General features: G+C 44.4%; 1 protein-coding gene across 1 annotated transcript in view; it reads left to right on the top strand.

Annotated features, from left to right (window-relative positions):
• Nucleotides 1–21,347, top strand: part of CD109 (CD109 molecule) — a 465,421-nt gene that overhangs the window by 40,951 nt on the left and 403,123 nt on the right. The window contains exons 3-4 of the mRNA XM_073569324.1: nt 904–932; nt 3,345–3,575. Of these exons, the coding sequence (XP_073425425.1) occupies nt 904–932; nt 3,345–3,575 (260 nt within the window). The remainder of the gene's footprint in view (nt 1–903; nt 933–3,344; nt 3,576–21,347) is intronic.

Here is a 21,347-nt window from a genome sequence, read left to right as displayed (position 1 = left end):
CTAATTCCACCGAAGCCCTCGATCTCCTGTAATAAAAATAAAATAAAAACACAGCAATATACCGTATGTGTCCTTCATTCTGTACTAAGCTGTAATCCATGTCTGGGGGATAAACTGTTTTCAACCTGGACGGTGCCAAGATGTGACCATCCAGGCTGAGAACCACTGGTGACTGAGTGGCTGCGAGCACAGCCTCAGTGACCAGTGGTGACATCATCGAGGTTACGTCCGGTTACTGAGGCTCGGTTCCCAGCCAGGCTGTACTGCGGTGACCTAGATGAGATCCCCATTAGCAGCATGAGAGTTTTTCTCACGGAATTACTTATTTAAATAATTTAAAAAACAGTGTGGAGACCCCTCTATTCTCGATAACAAGCCTTGCTGAAGCTGACAGCTGAGGATTGCAGCCCCCAGCTGTGAATTTTGCATTCATTGGCGCAGGAGCTGGCAAATGAATACACCCATCAGCCGCTCCCGCTCTCGCTGTTGTTAGCGGCAGCAGGTGTCGGATGATGGGAGCAATTGTCCCAACTGCTGACACCAGTGACCGTAGGTAAACTTTTCACCTCCGATCACAGCTAAGCGCTCACACTATCTTTTGACAGCATGGAAACCGCGACTCTCTGAACAGCAGGGATGATTTGACCACCAATCAGAAGCGGTGTTTGCCGCGCTGTCATGCACATGACAGCATGGCAAACACTGGATGCTTGGTCCTCCCATTCAAGTGAATAGGGTCCGGGTTCGGGTCTGGGTATTGTTCTGGTACCCGAACCCAAACTTTTTTTAATTGTTTGGCTGAACCTGCCGGACCTGAACATCCAGGTGTCCGCCCATCTCTACTGGCCATATCTCCAATCTGTGTTCTACCATATTGTAACATAATTATGTTTTTTTTTATAGGAATTGTTGGAAAACTGGTTCTCCCTCAAGTGAGTGTTTATTAGCTCATTATTTTCTGTGGCATAAGAATTTATGATTCTGCATTTCAGATATCTGTAAGTAAAACTGAATCATTGTGTAAAGAAAGAAACTTTATGCAATATTCTAATTTACAGTATTTTGTGGACTCCAGACTGATACATTTTAGCTGCACTAATTGTAGAAAATTAACAGTACAGTAGAGAGATTTATGCTGCTGATGTATTTAGCTCATAGAGGATTGTAGACTGTAAAATTTTATTATATTATACTGTTATTCTTTGGTCTTTTAAAGTTTTCTGCCTTTTGGCCTATATAAGAAAAAAATAATTGATTCATATATCCACCCATAGCAAACAGAGTTGGTAAGGATTTGAGAAAAAAGGCTGACATGTATCCAGTTCTATACTACCCCTCTTTTAGAACATTTTTGGTGCATACCAATGTATACTGTGTTATGCCTCTTGACGTCAGTGTCTCCGGTATGTATGGTGACAGTTTTTACAAGTACCGCTGACACTTACACAAGTAGACCCATTCAAGTGAATTGGTCTATGCACATGTCAGTGTGTTTCCACAGACTGTGTGTCCATGAGCACAATACGCTGACATGTCCATTTTTAACAACAGCACTGCAAAACGTCCAGCACATGAATGACATCAGTGTGTCATCAGTGTTACACGTGCCGGCGCCTGGGAAGCAGCAGTATAGTTATTGCTGTTCCCCGCCTGGTACTGAAGATGGCTTTCATCATTCTCCTCTGCTCATGGTGCGATTAGCGTGGGCAGAGGACAATGTTGAGAGTTATATTCATCTGATAACAGTGAGAGCAGGCAGGGTTTTCTTTCTATGAATTGCCTCATATGTATTTAAATAATTGTTGAATAAAATGATTTTTTAACCAGGTAGCAAGGACTCAGTGTCAGTATTCTCTGAATTTGCAAATTTAATAAAGTTACTACAATTGTGGGCATAATCAATAAGATTAGTGTATGTAAGTTATGATGCTCTACTGGAACATTTTCAATATACTGTAGTAATTATTTTTCAGTTTTGACAGTTTTTGTTTTCATATCACTGTGAGGTGGCCAGAATGATGGCCATGGTGAGGGGCTGCTGTTCATTCACATCCTGGCACCCAGCATAGAAAATATATTTCCTGTGGGTCGTGCATTTTTGTATACTCTACAACACTCACTTTTGGATTGGAGATCTCCACAAGTTCCAGATGCCACCACACATTGACTGACAGACTCCGAGTCCATTTTTAGCATATTAACTTTTCTCAACAACTTCAGTTCAGTCACAGGTACTGTACAGTAATTTTCATTGGTTACAGTTCCTTCCACCTGTGCTGTCCCTTGCTCTCCTGGCAATCCTTCCTCAAAAAGTATAATCCGCTACCGTAGCTTCCCAGCTTTTCCGACCTAGTTCTTGCTGGGCGATCCCTGCCCGTTTTCCCCTCTGAGGGTGAAATTAATGATGGCTCTTCCATATCTTTTCCAGACCGTAGGTCTTGGACGTTCTGGGATATCCCACTGAACCTAGTCACTGCAGTTCTCATGCATCTCCCGCTTTCCTCGTATCTGTGTGACTTTCAGCCCCATGGACATATATTGTTGCTCCCACTGAACTTGTATCTGGAAGAATCTCACTGATCTCCATCCAACACACTAACTATTCTAAAACAGGAACTGTTCCTGCTATAACAACTCCTACCCCTCCCCATTGGGAAATTCCCTATATCCTTAACTACTTTTGTCCTGAACTTATCTAACAACCTAAACTACAGTGCCCTCCACTGTACTACACCCTATTCTAACTATTCTTACTACTCTTATTCCTACACTTGTACTCTAGTTTCCTAACTCTGTTCCTAGTCTTGGGACACAACTGTACATTATTACACATATGTCATCATATTATAGACCATGATATGCTTAAAATGTATCCATTTTATCAGGAAGTGATGCAGGGTATGAATTGGTCCCGATACACCCATACAGCACAATTTTTACTAAAAAGCAAAAATTAATAATCTTGCAATTTTCACACCTGCCATTTGAACTTTTCTAGACTTGTATTTCCTACCCTTTAAGGTAAAGTTTTCAACAGGTTGCTTATCATCTGAGGCAGAATCACAATGACAGGTAACACCTGTATACACAGCTGATAACACAGGATCTACCAATATCAATAAGTAATGTCTCAGCTGACCCTGCTCCTCCTCTTTTCACAATGAGTTTTGCATGTTCTCATTGGATTCTTCAGTACAAAATGTAGCGACAATGCACCGCTTGTAGAGATTATAAGAAAGAGTTCTTAATAAAAATCTCCTTTCGAATCACAATACTTTAAAAATTTTACATAGAAAAAAAATAAATCCAAGTTAAAAGATGACTAAAACTTTATATCTTTTCAGCTTCCCCAAAATAGCTTTTATGGGAATTATGAACTTCGGGTGAAAGGCTTTTCTGAGAATAAGCTGATATTTGCCAATACAACATCACTTCAGTTTAAATCCAAGAGTTTTTCTGTTTTCATCGAGACCAACAGCATCTTTTACAAGCCTGGCCAAGAAGTGAAGATTAGGATATTGACCTTTTCATCAGATTTGAAACCTTACACTTCTACAATTGATATACTCATTATGGTAAGTAACATTTTGTACAAAGCATTAAGCCATATTTAGAGATTTATAGCTCCTCTTAGCATAAAAAAACCCTTGACCACCGTAAAAGAAAAAAAGATGAATTATTTAAAGGCGTCGTCCAACCTTGGGCTACAAGTCTGTAGTCACTCTATGTGAATCCTCACAACACGCAGTGCGAGCGATGTGAGGATAAACAAGTCTGCAGTCATATACAGTGACTACGGACATTGTTCCTTAAGACGAGTCAACCCTTTTAATATATTATGCTAGTTTGAAATTTTTAGCTCAAGGTGAAAATCTTGGGCAGCTTTAACCCCTAAATGACCCCAATACATCTTTTAACTGACCTGAGATATAAGAGAATAGCATCCCCATACAGGTGACAATCCAGCAGCTGTCGGCTGTACACTATAGCTGACAAATTGCTGCATCAGCCACGATCAGTGTTGTCACCATCCAAATCATTTTAACCCCTTAGATGCTGCTGTTAATAGTGACAACATCATTTAAATGGTTAACAGAGTGTGGGGGCTTCCTCTTTATCCCCATCGGCACCCTGAGATCATGATTGTGTGGTCCTGATGTTTGTCATGGCAATTCCCGACCAAATAGCGGCTTTAGAGCCTGACGGCTGTTGAAACCTGGTCAGAAGTTAGCGGCTTTTAGGTGGTAAAAATACACTTTTTCATTTGTCATGCCACTTTGCATTAATTCCTGAAAATGACTTGAAGGGTTAATAAACTACCTGACAGCAGTTTTCAATATGTCAGGGGGTGCTGTTTTTAAAATGGTATCACTTTTGGTGGTTTTCCAATATATAGGACCCCCAAAGTCACTTCAAACCTGGATAGGTCCCTAAAAAATTTTTTTTGTAAATTTCCTTGATAAAATGAAAAATTACTGCTACAATTTAAAACCTCCTAAAATGCTAACAAGATAAAAGAACATTTTACAAATGGTGCTGATGTAAAGCAGACATGTGGAAAATGTTATTTATGATTGAATTTGTGTTGTATGACAATCTGGATTAAAGGGATAAGCATCTCAAAATCACAGGGATTTGTTGAAGCGTTCCAGAGTTATTACCACATAAAGTGACACTGGTCAGATTTATAAAATTTGCCTCCGTCACTAAGGGGTTAATAAACTGTCCTACACAAAGTAAACTTTGATTCTGAACTTTAATTTTCAGTGACATGTATGTTTAGTACTTCCAGATTGTTGGTTCTGAAAATGAATAAAGCTAAAGGGGTGATCCAGCTTTGCTCACTTCCGCATCAAGTTATGAATGGGGCTAGTGATGTAATGTCTACAAATGTTTTTGTCTGGAATTCACGACCAGCAGAATGTCAGTCACCTCCCAATGCAGAATTACTCCTTTAAGAAATCCAAACCCTGCAAAAATTTGAGTGAGTTTTAATTAGGCTTGTTGATCCAAATTAGCTGTTGTTGCGTTAGATTATTCCTTTATACAGTTTAGTGGGCACACTGGTAGCCCCAACCTGCTGTATTTTAACCCCTTAATGACCAGAGCTTTTTTTGGCTTTGCGTTTTCATTTCTTGCTCCCCTTCTTTCCAGAGCCTTAACTTTTTTATTTTTCAGTCAATGTGGCCATGTGAGGGCTTATTTTTTGCGGGATGAGTCGTACTTTTGAAAGACATTATTGGTTTTAGCATGTCGTGTATTCAAAAATGGGAAAAAATTCCAAGTGCGGTGAAATTGCAAAAAAAGTGCAATCCCACACTTGTTTTTTGTTTGGCTTTTTTTGCTAGGTTTCCTAAATGCTAAAACTGACCTGCCATTATGATTCTCCAGGTCATTATGAGTTCATAGACACCAAACATGTCTAGGTTCTTTTTTATCTAAGTGGTGAAAAAATTTTCAAAATTTGCTTAAAAAAAAAAATTGGGCCATTTTCCGAGACCTGTAGCGTCTCCATTTTTTGTGATCTCCGGTTGGGTGAGGACTTATTTTTTGCGCGCCAAGCTGACATTTTTAGTGATACCATTTTTGTGCAGATAAAATCTTTTGATCGCCTGTTATTGCATTTTAATGCAATGTCGCGGCAACCAAAAAAACTTAATTCTGGCATTTCGATTTTTTTCTCATTACGCCATTTAGCGATCAGGTTAAACCTTTTTTTTAAATTTATGGATTGGGTGATTCTGAACGCTGAACGCTGATACCTAATATGTGCATGTGGTTTTTTTTTAATTTTATATTGAATGGGGCGAAAGGGTGTGATTTAAACTTTTATATTTTTTTGTATTTTTAAAACCATATTTTTTTTACCTTTGGCATGCTTCAATAGCCTCCATGGGAGGATAGAAGCTGCCATAGCTTGATTGCCTCTGCTACATGCTCAGCTCACCTGTATGTAGTAGAATTACTGCATTGCTATGAGCGCCGACCAGAGCATAGCAATGTTTATATTGTAGGGTTTCACTCTCTCTAGTAGGTGTTAGGCATTAGGCCTTAGGTAGCATTCATAGAGGCAATGTAGTTTTTGGTCCAAAGATTGCTGTCAATGGGAAAAGCAAAATATTAATCTTGTAGTTATGATACATTTTAATGGTTAAAAAAAAAATATATGATGTTACAAAGAATGCTTTGGAGACCTCTTAAGTTTGCCAGATGAAGAGACCTACGAAGTCTTGAATCTTGCTTTGTAGCATCATTTATTCTATTTTGGTTAGCTATTAAAAGGTATCTTAACTACAAGTTTATTATTTGGCTTTTCCCACTGAGAGTGATCTGTTTTCAATTGGCTAACACGGTACCAAACTTTTCTTCTTTTTTGGTCCAAACATGTGCAATTTTGATTGCTTTCCAAAGGTTGCACAGCACAAAAAACTCATAAACATAAATCCCTAGCCTTCTGACATTAATGAAACTGAACAGACCCTGGCTACTTATACATAACTAGATAGGTGATCTAATCAGAACGTGTAGAACTAGGATTTAACCCTGACCTACATGGCTTTACATACCCCTCCTCTGCCCAAAGCCAGGGACTGGGCGCCATCTGCCAACACACAAAGCCTAAAAGGCTTTATATTTACCTGAACATGAGACTTATGCTTTATGACATGAGGGTGACCTAGTACCACCAAGAACCTGTCTCTATTTTTGGGTACAAATTTTCGTCAGTGCCGATTTTGGGAAGGCATCTAAGCTTCTGTTAATTTGATACCTGCCAGGTTGGCTCCTGACCAAGTCAACAAGCAAGGGTTTTCAAGTGGATTCCTACCCTTGCAGGATTTTAAACAAACCACAAATTTTTCCAAGTATTAAATTGGCACTTCAACATATAACTCCACACAAGCGGAAAAGAAGAGCATCAATCTCTCCCATCCATAATGAAGCGAACCACAATCGCATAAGAACAAGTAATTTTATTAAGCAAAAATAAAAAACATATAAAATTGGCTACAAATTCATTCTTTACAGGTTACATACCCCAATCAGGGATTAATAGCAGAAAATAATAATAATATTGGAGGTTTCATTAACAAAAACATTAACAAAAAATAAACTGCGGGTAATAGTGCAAATACCTGAATCAGATTATGAGATGCCCCCGGAAGAAGCAAGAGGGCAAAACGTGCGTCGGGGCACGGGGATTTAAACAGCAGACCACTGGCATGTCATAATCTGATTCAGGTATTTGCACTATTACCAGCAATTTATTTTTTGTTAATGTTTGGATTCTAGGAATCCCTTGTAGGGAATAATATATAAGATCAGCGGATCCGAGCGATGTTATTATATAATAGACTAGCTGGGGAGAATTGACCCTTTAGGGGTATGTGGTTGTGCAGTTTCTAGATAGGGATAATATTGCTCGTTTGAGATTGTGATTAAATTGGAGGTCATTTCCAGTGTATTAATGATGATGCATTGTTGCAATTCTATATGAGATGATATTTTTGATAAAAACCTCCAATATTGTTATTATTTTCTGCTATTAATCCCTGTTTAGGGTATGTAACCTGTAAAGAATGAATTTGCAGCCTATTTTATATGTTTTTTTATTTTTGCTTAATAAAATTACTTGTTCTTATGCGATTGTGGTTCGCTTCATTATGGATGGGAGAGATTGATGCTCTTCTTTTCCGCTTGTGTGTACTTGCAGAATTTTAGTAGGTTGCCATATAATATGGGAAAGGCTATTTTTTCCTTGGTCGGAGTACTTTATAGTCAGAAATGTAAAACAAAATTCCCCAAAGTCCAGATATTTACCTTTGATTGTCTAACTCATAAAGTGTGCATATAACAAGCAATTTTTTTTGCATTTGTTTCACTAGTCAAATTTTACATCTTTACATACCACACTAAAACTGCACCCTGTTGCAGGTACTGCTTTTTGTGGCATGTACTTTCCTAGCATTTGTTATCACAACCGATTCGAGAAGTGGGTTGAAATTTGTTAACAAATAGAAAAAAACATGTTAAAAAAATCTAGCGATTAAACTTAATGTCTGCTTTTATGCCCCAGTTCTACTAGTCCAATCTGACAAGAGTAAACTGCTGCAACATTTTTCTTTTTGTACATGTTCCTAGCTATTTAACATTTTTGTTTACATCCTTTTTGACAAAGACTGAATAATTAATTTTGAAGAAATTGTTAAACGTTTGTTATAGTGTTGTATAAAATGTATGGTAAAAGAATGAGTGGCAATGAGCAGGGAAGTGTAAAAGAAAATAAATCACATACCACAGTGATGACTCTAGGAGTCACTAGCAGCAGCAGAAACACCAACACCACCACTGGCACCTGACGTCCGGACAATAGTACTGCTAAATGCTTGTACCACAAGGGGCAGTAGGTGATAGCTAGCCAGTAGAACTGGCTGGCAAAGAGTAGTTAAGGAGCCATGTCAAACCAAAATGTCCAGAACAGCAGAATAAAAATCATTCAGGTGGATAGTCAAATATCAGGCCACAATAAATAACAAGAGATTAACAAGCAGCTCAGATGTGAATAATTATGAGAACCATAGAAGCAAGACTATAATTGGCAGCAAGGGACTAACTGCTGTGGGTTTAAATAGGTAAGAGCCCCACCACCGACTCTAGAAGATAAGTAATTACTAGAGTTGAGCGACTTTTGGTTTTTTAGGGTCGCGTTTTGTTTCGTGAAACCCGACTTTTCCAAAAGTCGGGTTTCGTGAAACCCGACTTTTCCAAAAGTCGGGTCGAGCAAGATCGTCCAATTATAGGGAAAAGTCGGGGTCGTCCCGAAACACGAAACCCAATGTAAGTCAATGGGGAATAAAAATCGGCAGTGAGAGGAGGACAGGAAACACACCTACAGTGATCATTTGAATGCCAAAAGCATCAATTCTTCTTTCTTAAGCTTGTCAACCTTAATTAACTTCATAATACAAGTTACGCACTGAAAAATGGGGGTTATTTGGCTACAAACTGTGGGGGGGGAGGGCTGGCTCCAGGTTTTCATGTGCTCTGGGCGAAAGAGCGCCCCTTTAACAGATACCACAACTCATCATGCTCCGATACGGCAGAGAAATAGCGGTATAGTAAAATGAAAAATACCTCACTTTTTACATCTCATGACGAGGCCCATCTATTTCTCCATACAGAATCATTGGTGATGAGCTCCACATAATGCTACAGTATATGTTGGTCCCCATGGATGAAGCTCCACTGTCTTATGGGCCCAAATAATGCTCCAAACATAATGGGCCCCATTTCTAATGCTCTAGTGTATAATGGGCCCTGTAAATGCTGCTCCAGTGTCTGATGTCCACCTTTGGAATGTTCCAGTGTATGGTGGGCCCCATCTATCATTCTCCAGAGTATAGTGCTCCCCAAAAATTGCTGTCCCAACATTGAAAACAATCAAATAAGTCTCCTCGCTAGGGAATCCCTGTACTTGTCTGGACAGGTGCTGTAGCTTGCTTAACAGCTCGCCAGCCGTTCTCACGCCCAGAATGGATTACACGTGATTGCACAAAGGTGAGAAAGGGTACCGTATCCCCAGATAACATGTATGGATAGCGTACACATTCAAAATATATGTCTCAGGAGGCAGGCTCAGACGGTGTTAGGCCCAGTATGGATTGCACGTGATTGCACAAAGGTTAGAAAGGGTACCGTATCCCCGGATAACATGTATGGATAGTGTACACATTCAAAATATATGTCTCAGGAGGCAGGCTCAGACGGTGTTAGGCCCAGTATGGATTGCACGTGATTGCACAAAGGTTAGAAAGGGTACCGTATCCCCGGATAACATGTATGGATAGCGTACACATTCAAAATATATGTCTATACAGCATGAGGCAGGCTCAGACGGTGTTAGGCCCAGTATGGATTGCACGTGATTGCACAAAGGTTAGAAAGGGTACCGTATCCCTGGATAACATGTATGGATAGCGTACACATTCAAAATATATGTCTATACAGCATGAGGCAGGCTCAGACGGTGTTAGGCCCAGTATGGATTGCACGTGATTGCACAAAGGTTAGAAAGGGTACCGTATCCCTGGATAACATGTATGGATAGCGTACACATTCAAAATATATGTCTCAGGAGGCAGGCTCAGACGGTGTTAGGCTCAGTATGGATTGCACGTGATTGCACAAAGGTTAGAAAGGGTACCGTATCCCCGGATAACATGTATGGATAGCGTACACATTCAAAATATATGTCTCAGGAGGCAGGCTCAGACGGTGTTAGGCCCAGTATGGATTGCACGTGATTGCACAAAGGTTAGAAAGGGTACCGTATCCCTGGATAACATGTATGGATAGCGTACACATTCAAAATATATGTCTCAGGAGGCAGGCTCAGACGGTGTCAGGCACAGTATGGATTTGACGGCCCAGATTACACAGCGGAGGAGCAGGGAGAGGTAAAGATTGCAAATGCTGGGGCCCTGCCCAAGCAAGGGGGGCCCACTCGTGGGCGTCGGTACTGGCACTGGGCCCCTCATAGTACAGCGGTGTGTCTGACGGCGGGTGTGCACCACCACCATCAGAGACACTTGATTGCACTATGAGGGACCCTGTGCCAGTGCCCGCGCCCAAGAGTCGGCCTACCCACCTGTCCAGGGCAACGGCACTCGCACGGTGTCGTGCGGTAGGTGGTGACCCCGGCCATGGGGGGGGAGGCAGCACAGTTAGGGAGTTTTAGAAAGTGGCATATGTTGATGTTGGACATTCAGCTGATGCAAAAGGCGAAATAGGTGAAGTACCAGGAAGAGGTGGACCAAAGCAAGCCATTTTTCTGTCACCCTATGTGTCATCAGGGGAAGGTGGGACAAAATCCTTGGAAACCCATGCGTGGTTCATTTTAATGAAGGTTAGATCATCCACATTTTGGGTTGACAGACGGGTCCTTTTTTCTGTCAGGATTGATCCAGCTGCACTGAAGACTCTTTCCGATAGCACACTTGCAGCTGGGCAAACGAGCTCCTGTAAGGCATATTGGGCCAATTCAGGCCAGGTGTCCAGTTTAGCGGCCCAATAGTCAAAGGGGAATGACCTGTGTGGGAGAACATCGATATGGGATGAAAAGTAGTTTGTTACCATAGTTGACAACTGCTGTCTCCTGTCACTTTCCATCGATGCAGTATTACCAGTTGTGTGAGCGGTATTTGAAAAATCAGTCCACAACATTGTCATGAAACCCCTGTCTCCAACGCCACTTCTGCTGTGTGCACCATGATCACCTCTGCCAAGCTGCCCCCGGCCCGTACGGCTCGTGTGAGAACCATCACCGCTGCTGTGCGCTGGGAATGCCTCAAGCAACCGATTTACCAGAGTTGCTTGTTTATTAGCCAATATTAGGTCAAGGTTCTCCTGTGGCATGATGTTTTGTAATTTGCCTTTATAGCGTGGATCCAGGATGCTGGCCAACCAGTAGTCGTCATCGTTCATCATTTTGGCAATGCGGGGGTCCCTTTTTAGGATCCGCAAGGCATAATCTGACATGTGGGCCAATGTTCCCGATGTCAATGATGCACTGCGAGTGCTGGGTGGAGGAGCACTTTCTGGCAAATCCACATCCCTCCAGTCACGCACAAACCCTGTATCAGACCTTGCCACGCCAACATTTTCACTTGCCCCACGAGATGCATCCTCCTCCCCTAAGTAATCATCCCCATCATCATCCTCCTCCTCCTCTTCTTCCTCCACCTCGTCCAGGAGAGGTCCCTGAGCAGACAATGGCTGAATGTCATCAAGGATTCCCTCCTCCTCTTCCTCCTCATCAACATTGGCTGCAGACGCCTGCTCCTTAAGGTGCGTCAAAGTTTGCATAAGCAGACGCATAAGTGGGATGCTCATGCTTAGGATGGCGTCGTCTGCGCTTACCAGCCGTGTGCATTCCTCAAAACACTGAAGGACTTTACAAAGGTCTTTCAGCTTCGACCACTGTACACCTGTCAACTCCATGTCTGCTCTCAAAGTGCCTGGCCGTGTATCCTCCCACAAATGCATTATGGCCTGCCTCTGCTTGCACAGCCGCTCCACCATGTGCAGGGTGGAGTTCCACCTTGTTGCAATGTCGATAATGAGGCGGTGGTTGGGAAGGTGGAGCAATCGCTGCAGCTTCTGCATACGAACGGAGTGTACAGGCGACCGGCGGATGTGCGCGCACAGTCTTCGCACCTTCTGGAGCAGGGCTGTTAACTCCGGATAATTTTTGAGGAAGCACTGCACCACCAGGTTCAAGGTGTGAGCCAAGCAAGGTATGTGGCTGAGTTTTGAAAGGGCTATGGCTGCCACAAAATTACGGCCGTTATCACTAACTACCTTGCCTGCCTCAAGATGTACACTGCCCAACCATGACTCAGTTTGTCGCTTCAAGTACTCGGCCAGCACCTCGGCGGTGTGTCTGTCGCCCAAACACATCATCTGCAACACAGCCTGCTGATGCTTTCCACTAGCTGCTCGATAGGGAGACACATCGTGTGCAACAGTGGCAGCTGCAGATGGAGTGCTCGTACGACTGCGCTCTGTGGACGAGCTTTCGCTTCTGGAGGAGGTGGAGGAGGAGGATGGTCGAACGCCTACAGCCAACTGTTTCCTATACCGTGGGCTAGGCAGCACTGTCCCACCACCGCTGTCCCCTGTGGACCCTGCATCCACCACATTAACCCAGTGCGCAGTGATGGACACGTAACGGCCCTGGCCATGCCGACTGGACCATGCATCAGTTGTGAGGTGCACCTTTCCGCTCACTGACTGCTTGAGTGCATGGACAATGCGGTCTTTCACATGATGGTGGAGGGCTGGGATGGCTTTGCGAGAGAAGAAGTGGCGACTGGGTAGGTCATAGCGTGGTACTGCATAGGCCATGAGTTCGCGGAAAGCTGTGCTTTCCACCAACCGAAAGGGCATCATCTCAAACGAGATTAGTTTGGCAATGTGGGCGTTCAAACCCAGTGTACGCGGATGAGAGACTGAGTACTTTCTTGACCTACTCATAGTGTCTGGGAGGGTGAGCTGGACTTGAGAGCTGCATATGGTGGAAGTAGCGGTGGACAGGGCGGACTGAGAGAGGATTGATGATGGTGATGGAGTTGGTGTTCTTTCTGATGGCCTAGAATCAGTATTTCGTTGATATAACAGTGGGATTCCCTGACTTCTGTGGTCTTGCAACGACACCTCAACATTTGCTGCTGTGCTAACCGGTGGGCTTACAGTGGGGGAAACAATGTAGCGTTGCTGACTACCTTCGTTGTGATCAGTTGCATATGTGGCACTTGAGGTTTGGTGTTGTGTCCACGCTTGCAAGTGCATGCTGGTTAAATGTCTAAGCATGCAACTGGTATTCAAATTTTTCAGATTTTTCCCTCGGCTAAAGGTCTTTGCGCACTTCTTACAGATAACCTTGGCCTGATCATGAGGATTTTGTTCAAAAAAATGCCACACTGCACTCTTCCTACTTTGGCAGACATTTTGCGGCCTAGCACGCTGTGATGTTTTGACCCTCTGGACAAGCTGTCCAGCAACTCTTTTGATGTTTGGAACCTGTCTTTGGAGTGCTCCGGGCCTGCCAGATAACAGCTGTTGCGATGTCGATGTCTGCTGTGGATGCTCCTCATCTGAGCTATTGGAAGCAGCGCCCTCTTCCCCCAATGGATGCCAATCTGGGTCAACAACTGGGTCATCCATCACCTCCTCTTCTATGTCATGTGCACCTTCCTCTGTGTCACCGTGTATGGTGGTATAGTGTGCGGGAAGGGGCACCTGAGTCTCATCAGGGTCAGAATCTGGCTCTGTACACTGCAAGGACAATGTAGTGCTCTGAGTGAATGTACCAGCAGAATCATCCATCAGCGGCTGTGCATCAGTGCACTCCATGTCAGATTCATCTTGGCCTGGGTAATTCACCATTTGACTTGATAATCCAGGCATGGTATGATAAAACAGCTCCATGGAGTAATCAGTAGTATGGCCTGCGTCATCCTTCAATCTTGGTTGGGGTGAAGGACACAAGGAAAGGTGTGGTTCATGAACATGAGCCTCCAATGACGACTCAGTGATTTTACTTTTTACAACTGAAGAAGAGGAGGCGATAGAGCTGGAGGCTGAGTCAGCAATGTAAGACAAAACTTTTTCCTGATGCTCTGGCTTTAAAAGCGGTTTGCCAACTCCTAGAAAACTAAGCGTTCGAGGCCTTATGTAGCCAGACGATGACGCAGGGTCAGCACCTCCTGCATTCGGTCCTATTTTGCTCTTGCCACTACCATCAGATCCACCACCAACACCATCATTACCAGCTGCCAACCCCCGCCCAATTCCACGGCCTATTCCACCAGCCTTCCTCATTTTTGGTAGAAATGTAGACAAAATCCAACAAACTATATAGTAATGTAAAACAAGGTACAAGGTGTCTAAAGGACAGGGGAGATTTTGAATTTCTGCACACACTTGTGGACAGTGGACACTTTTGGATTGTGTGAGGCCCACTGATATCTGAGCGCTATGTGACAGGCTCGATGGCACTGCTGTGACAAAAGTGACTAGAGGATAAGGGAGATTTTGAATATCTGCACACACTTTTGGACACTGGACACTTTTGGATTGTGTGAGGCCCACTGATATCTGAGCGCTATGTGACAGGCTCGATGGCACAGCTGTGACAAAAGTGACTAGAGGATAAGGAAGATTTTGAATATCTGCACACACTTTTGGACACTGGACACTTTTGGATTGTGTGAGGCAAATGATATCTGAGCGCTATGTGACAGGCTCGATGGCACAGCTGTGACAAAAGTGACTAGAGGATAAGGGAGATTTTGAATTTCTGCACTCACTTGTGGACAGTGGACAATTTTGGATTGTGTGAGGCCCACTGATATCTGAGCGCTATGTGACAGGCTCGATGGCACTGCTGTGACAAAAGTGACTAGAGGATAAGGGAGATTTTGAATATCTGCACACACTTTTGGACACTGGACACTTTTGGATTGTGTGAGGCCCACTGATATCTGAGCGCTATGTGGCAGGCTCGATGGCACTGCTGTGACAAAAGTGACTAGAGGATAAGGGAGATTTTGAATATCTGCACACACTTTTGGACACTGGACACTTTTGGATTGTGTGAGGCCCACTGATATCTGAGCGCTATGTGACAGGCTCGATGGCACTGCTGTGACAAAAGTGACTAGAGGATAAGGGAGATTTTGAATTTCTGCACACACTTGTGGACAGTGGACACTTTTGGATTGTGTGAGGCCCACTGATATCTGAGCGCTATGTGACAGGCTCGATGGCACAGCTGTGACAAAAGTGACTAGAGGATAAGGGAGATTTTGAATTTCTGCACACACTTGTGGACAGTGGACACTTTTGGATTGTGTGAGGCCCACTGATATCTGAGCGCTATGTGACAGGCTCGATGGCACAGCTGTGACAAAAGTGACTAGAGGATAAGGGAGATTTTGAATTTCTGCACACACTTGTGGACAGTGGACACTTTTGGATTGTGTGAGGCCCACTGATATCTGAGCGCTATGTGACAGGCTCGATGGCACTGCTGTGACAAAAGTGACTAGAGGATAAGGGAGATTTTGAATATCTGCACACACTTTTGGACACTGGACACTTTTGGATTGTGTGAGGCCCACTGATATCTGAGCGCTATGTGACAGGCTCGATGGCACAGCTGTGACAAAAGTGACTAGAGGATAAGGGAGATTTTGAATTTCTGCACACACTTGTGGACAGTGGACACTTTTGGATTGTGTGAGGCCCACTGATATCTGAGCGCTATGTGACAGGCTCGATGGCACAGCTGTGACAAAAGTGACTAGAGGATAAGGGAGATTTTGAATTTCTGCACACACTTGTGGACAGTGGACACTTTTGGATTGTGTGAGGCCCACTGATATCTGAGCGCTATGTGACAGGCTCGATGGCCCTGCTGTGACAAAAGTGACTAGAGGATAAGGGAGATTTTGAATATCTGCACACACTTTTGGACACTGGACACTTTTGGATTGTGTGAGGCCCACTGATATCTGAGCGCTATGTGACAGGCTCGATGGCACAGCTGTGACAAAAGTGACTAGAGGATAAGGGAGATTTTGAATATCTGCACACACTTTTGGACACTGGACACTTTTGGATTGTGTGAGGCAAATGATATCTGAGCGCTATGTGACAGGCTCGGTGGCACAGCTGTGACAAAAGTGACTAGAGGATAAGGGAGATTTTGAATTTCTGCACTCACTTGTGGACAGTGGACACTTTTGGATTGTGTGAGGCTTACTGATATCTGAGCGCTATGTGACAGGCTCGATGGCACTGCTGTGACAAAAGTGACTAGAGGATAAGGGAGATTTTGAATTTCTGCACACACTTGTGGACAGTGGACACTTTTGGATTGTGTGAGGCCCACTGATATCTGAGCGCTATGTGACAGGCTCGTTGGCACAGCTGTGACAAAAGTGACTAGAGGATAAGGGAGATTTTGAATTTCTGCACACACTTGTGGTCAGTGGACACTTTTGGATTGTGTGAGGCCCACTGATATCTGAGCGCTATGTGACAGGCTCGATGGCACAGCTGTGACCAAAGTGACTAGAGGATAAGGGAGATTTTGAATCTCTGCACACACTTTTGGACACTGGACACTTTTGGATTGTGTGAGGCCCAATGAATATCTGAGCACTATGTGACAGGCTCGATGGCACAGCTGTGACAAAAGTGACTAGAGGATAACGGAGATTGAATTGCTTTTAAAAAAGCAGTTGCGGAGCAGTGGGTAAACAGCAATGCCAGCCTGTCAGGAAGCCTTAAAAGGCAGCCCAACAACCAACACCACTGATACACCACTATATAGCCTCCCCTTGCACTGCACACACAGTGACTGGTGTGTTGTGCAGGCCAAATTGCTAGCAGCAGAAGCAGTTTTTTTTTCTTCTCAGCAGGACAAAAAAAAAAAATTGGGATTGCTTTTAAAAAAGCAGTTTGCGAAGCAGTGGGTAAACAGCAATGCCAGCCTGTCAGGAAGCCTTAAAAGGCAGCCCAACAACCAACACCACTGATACACCACTGTATAGCCTCCCCTTGCACTGCACACACAGTGACTGGTGTGTTGTGCAGGCCAAATCGCTAACAGCAGAAGCAGTTTTTTTGTCTTCTTCCCTGCCTAACGCTCTCCCTACAGAATCAGCAGCAACCTCTCCCTATACTAAGATCGGCAGAAGTAAGATGGCGGTCGGCGTGCACGCCCTTTTATACCCCCTGTGACGCCCACCAAAGCAAGCCAATCACTTGCATGCCCTTCTGAAAGATGGTGGTGACCCGTGCCTATGTCATCACGTTGCCCACATTGTCCGTGGATCCTGATTGGCTGAAAAAGAGCGCAAAACAAACTTTTGAAACGCGACTTTGGCGCGTAAGTCGCCGACCTCGTGGCCGACCTCATCCTAGGGTCGGGTTTCATTTCATGAAACCCGACTTTGCCAAAAGTTGGCGACTTTTGAATTTTTTCGACCCGTTTCGCTCAACTCTAGTAATTACATTTCACCAATAAGCTCACTGCAAAAATAAAAACCGCCTGGAAGCACACAAATCCCGGTGGCAACAGTGAGGTTAGTGCCACACCACATAGCGTCAGGGACAGAAATAACGAGCGTATTCAGTCACGGTTGTTACAGCAAGCCACAATTGCCTTTTGTGGAGAAACAGGGGTCAGTGGGCACTAGCCGGAACCGCACAGACCTGGGATCGTCCCGCCTAAAGCGCACTCTTCCGTTAATGTGGACATAGCACTACTCAGACAACACAGGGTGAAGGTAAAACAGTGTGGCAATGCTATATTGAACCACAAAACAGGCAGATAACACAGAGAACAGTCCCATGAATATTCCCCAAAATGGTGCACATTACAGAGTCTCACCCTTCCACTGATCTGCAGGGATAATGGCAGATGTTACGTCAGAGCTCCCAGGGTCGGCTACACCACCTGTGGTATACACACAGATAGGGGGTAATGACAAGCATAGGGAGATGACGGTCCATAGAGTCCATATGAAGTTCAAAGGCGGTTGACATGAGAATCACCACCTGGCTAATCCAAACATCTCCATGTAGGCAGGCGACCAGCAGGTCCCAAACATGGCTTTCTCCAAATGTATCCATGGTTCAGAGATGGCCAATGGAGCAGATCTGTATCCTTCCAACCAGAGCCTAAAACCCCTAGGTTGTTTCCTGTAGCATGATCGATCCTGTCCCTCATGATGGAGCCAGCCATGATGTAAAATGTCTGCCGTCCTGTCTCTGGTTCTTTGGATGTTTTGCAGAATGTATGGCTGTGTCACTCTCTCTGAGTCTCTCAGTCTCTGAGTCTCTCTACACAAAGGCATATAACCTATTTTTAGATTTACCCAGTGCTCTTCAGTCCACCCTCACAGCTAAGGAGAAGAATGGTGATGACTAGAGTTGAGCGAAACGGGTCGAAAAAATTCAAAAGTCGCCGACTTTTGGCAAAGTCAGGTTTCATGAAACGAAACCCGACCCTAGGATGAGGTCGGCCACGAGGTCGGCGACTTACGCGCCAAAGTCGCGTTTCAAAAGTTTGTTTTGCGCTCTTTTTCAGCCAATCAGGATCCACGGACACTGTGGGCAACGTGACGACATAGGCACGGGTCACCACCATCTTTCAGAAGGGCATGCAAGTGATTGGCTTGCTTTGGTGGGCGTCACAGGGGGTATAAAAGGGCGTGCACGCCGACCGCCATCTTACTTCTGCCGATCTTAGTATAGGGAGAGGTTGCTGCTGATTCTGTAGGGAGAGCGTTAGGCAGGGAAGAAGACAAAAAAACTGCATCTGCTGCTAGCGATTTAGCCTGCACAACACACCAGTCACTGTGTGTGCAGTGCAAGGGGAGGCTATATAGTGGTGTATCAGTGGTGTTGGTTGTTGGGCTGCCTTCTAAGGCTTCCTGACAGGCTGGCATTGCTGTTTACCCACTGCTCCGCAAACTGCTTTTTTAAAAGCAATCCAATCTCCCTTATCCTCTAGTCACTTTTGTCACAACTGTGCCATCGAGCCTGTCACATAGCGCTAAGTTATTCATTGGGCCTCACACAATCCAAAAGTGTCCAGTGTCCAAAAGTGTGTGCAGAGATTCAAAATCTCCCTTATCCTCTAGTCACTTTGGTCACAGCTGTGCCATCGAGCCTGTCACATAGCGCTCAGATATCAGTGGGCCTCACACAATCCAAAAGTGTCCACTGTCCACAAGTGTGTGCAGAAATTCAAAATCTCCCTTATCCTCTAGTCACTTTTGTCACAGCTGTGCCATCGAGCCTGTCACATAGCGCTCAGATATCAGTGGGCCTCACACAATCCAAAAGTGACCACTGTCCACAAGTGTGTGCAGAAATTCAAAATCTCCCTTATCCTCTAGTCACTTTTGTCACAGCTGTGCCATCGAGCCTGTCACATAGCGCTCAGATATCAGTGGGCCTCACACAATCCAAAAGTGTCCACTGTCCACAAGTGTGTGCAGAAATTCAAAATCTCCCTTATCCTCTAGTCACTTTTGTCACAGCAGTGCCATCGAGCCTGTCACATAGCGCTCAGATATCAGTGGGCCTCACACAATCCAAAAGTGTCCACTGTCCACAAGTGTGTGCAGAAATTCAAAATCTCCCTTATCCTCTAGTCACTTTTGTCACAGCTGTGCCATCGAGCCTGTCACATAGCGCTCAGATATCAGTGGGCCTCACACAATCCAAAAGTGTCCACTGTCCACAAGTGTGTGCAGAAATTCAAAATCTCCCTTATCCTCTAGTCACTTTTGTCACAGCAGTGCCATCGAGCCTGTCACATAGCGCTCAGATATCAGTGGGCCTCACACAATCCAAAAGTGTCCACTGTCCACAAGTGTGTGCAGAAATTCAAAATCTCCCTTATCCTCTAGTCACTTTTGTCACAGCTGTGCCATCGAGCCTGTCACATAGCGCTCAGATATCAGTGGGCCTCACACAATCCAAAAGTGTCCACTGTCCACAAGTGTGTGCAGAAATTCAAAATCTCCCTTATCCCCTAGTCACTTTTGTCACAGCAGTGCCATCGAGCCTGTCACATAGCGCTCAGATATCAGTGGGCCTCACACAATCCAAAAGTGTCCAGTGTCCAAAAGTGTGTGCAGATATTCAAAATCTCCCTTATCCTCTAGTCACTTTTGTCACAGCAGTGCCATCGAGCCTGTCACATAGCGCTCAGATATCAGTGGGCCTCACACAATCCAAAAGTGTCCACTGTCCACAAGTGTGTGCAGAAATTCAAAATCTCCCTTATCCTCTAGTCACTTTTGTCACAGCTGTGCCATCGAGCCTGTCACATAGCGCTCAGATATCAGTGGGCCTCACACAATCCAAAAGTGTCCAGTGTCCAAAAGTGTGTGCAGATATTCAAAATCTCCCTTATCCTCTAGTCTCTTTTGTCACAGCAGTGCCATCGAGCCTGTCACATAGCGCTCAGATATCAGTGGGCCTCACACAATCCAAAAGTGTCCACTGTCCAAAAGTGTGTGCAGAAATTCAAAATCTCCCTTATCCTCTAGTCAGTTTTGTCACAGCTGTGCCATCGAGCCTGTCACATAGCGCTCAGATATCAGTGGGCCTCACACAATACAAAAGTGTCCAGTGTCCAAAAGTGTGTGCAGATATTCAAAATCTCCCTTATCCTCTAGTCACTTTTGTCACAGCTGTGCCATCGAGCCTGTCACTTAGCGCTCAGATATCAGTGGACCTCACACAATCCAAAAGTGTCCAGTGTCCAAAAGTGTGTGCAGATATTCAAAATCTCCCTTATCCTCTAGTCACTTTTGTCACAGCAGTGCCATCGAGCCTGTCACATAGCGCTCAGATATCAGTGGTCCTCACACAATCCAAAAGTGTCCACTGTCCACAAGTGTGTGCAGAAATTCAAAATCTCCCTTATCCTCTAGTCACTTTTGTCACAGCTGTGCCATCGAGCCTGTCACATAGCGCTCAGATATCTGTGGGCCTCACACAATCCAAAAGTGTCCACTGTCCACAAGTGTGTGCAGAAATTCAAAATCTCCCTTATCCTCTAGTCACTTTTGTCACAGCTGTGCCATCGAGCCTGTCACATAGCGCTCAGATATCAGTGGGCCTCACACAATCCAAAAGTGTCCACTGTCCACAAGTGTGTGCAGAAATTCAAAATCTCCCTTATCCTCTAGTCACTTTTGTCACAGCTGTGCCATCGAGCCTGTCACATAGCGCTCAGATATCAGTGGGCCTCACACAAT

This window comes from Dendrobates tinctorius, unplaced genomic scaffold (genome assembly GCF_039654945.1).
Source record: "Dendrobates tinctorius isolate UK_male_01 unplaced genomic scaffold, ASM3965494v1 ptg000024l, whole genome shotgun sequence".
Taxonomy (NCBI): domain Eukaryota; kingdom Metazoa; phylum Chordata; class Amphibia; order Anura; family Dendrobatidae; genus Dendrobates; species Dendrobates tinctorius.
Note: the sequence above shows the minus strand (reverse complement) of the source record. Positions and strands in the feature narration are given on the sequence as shown.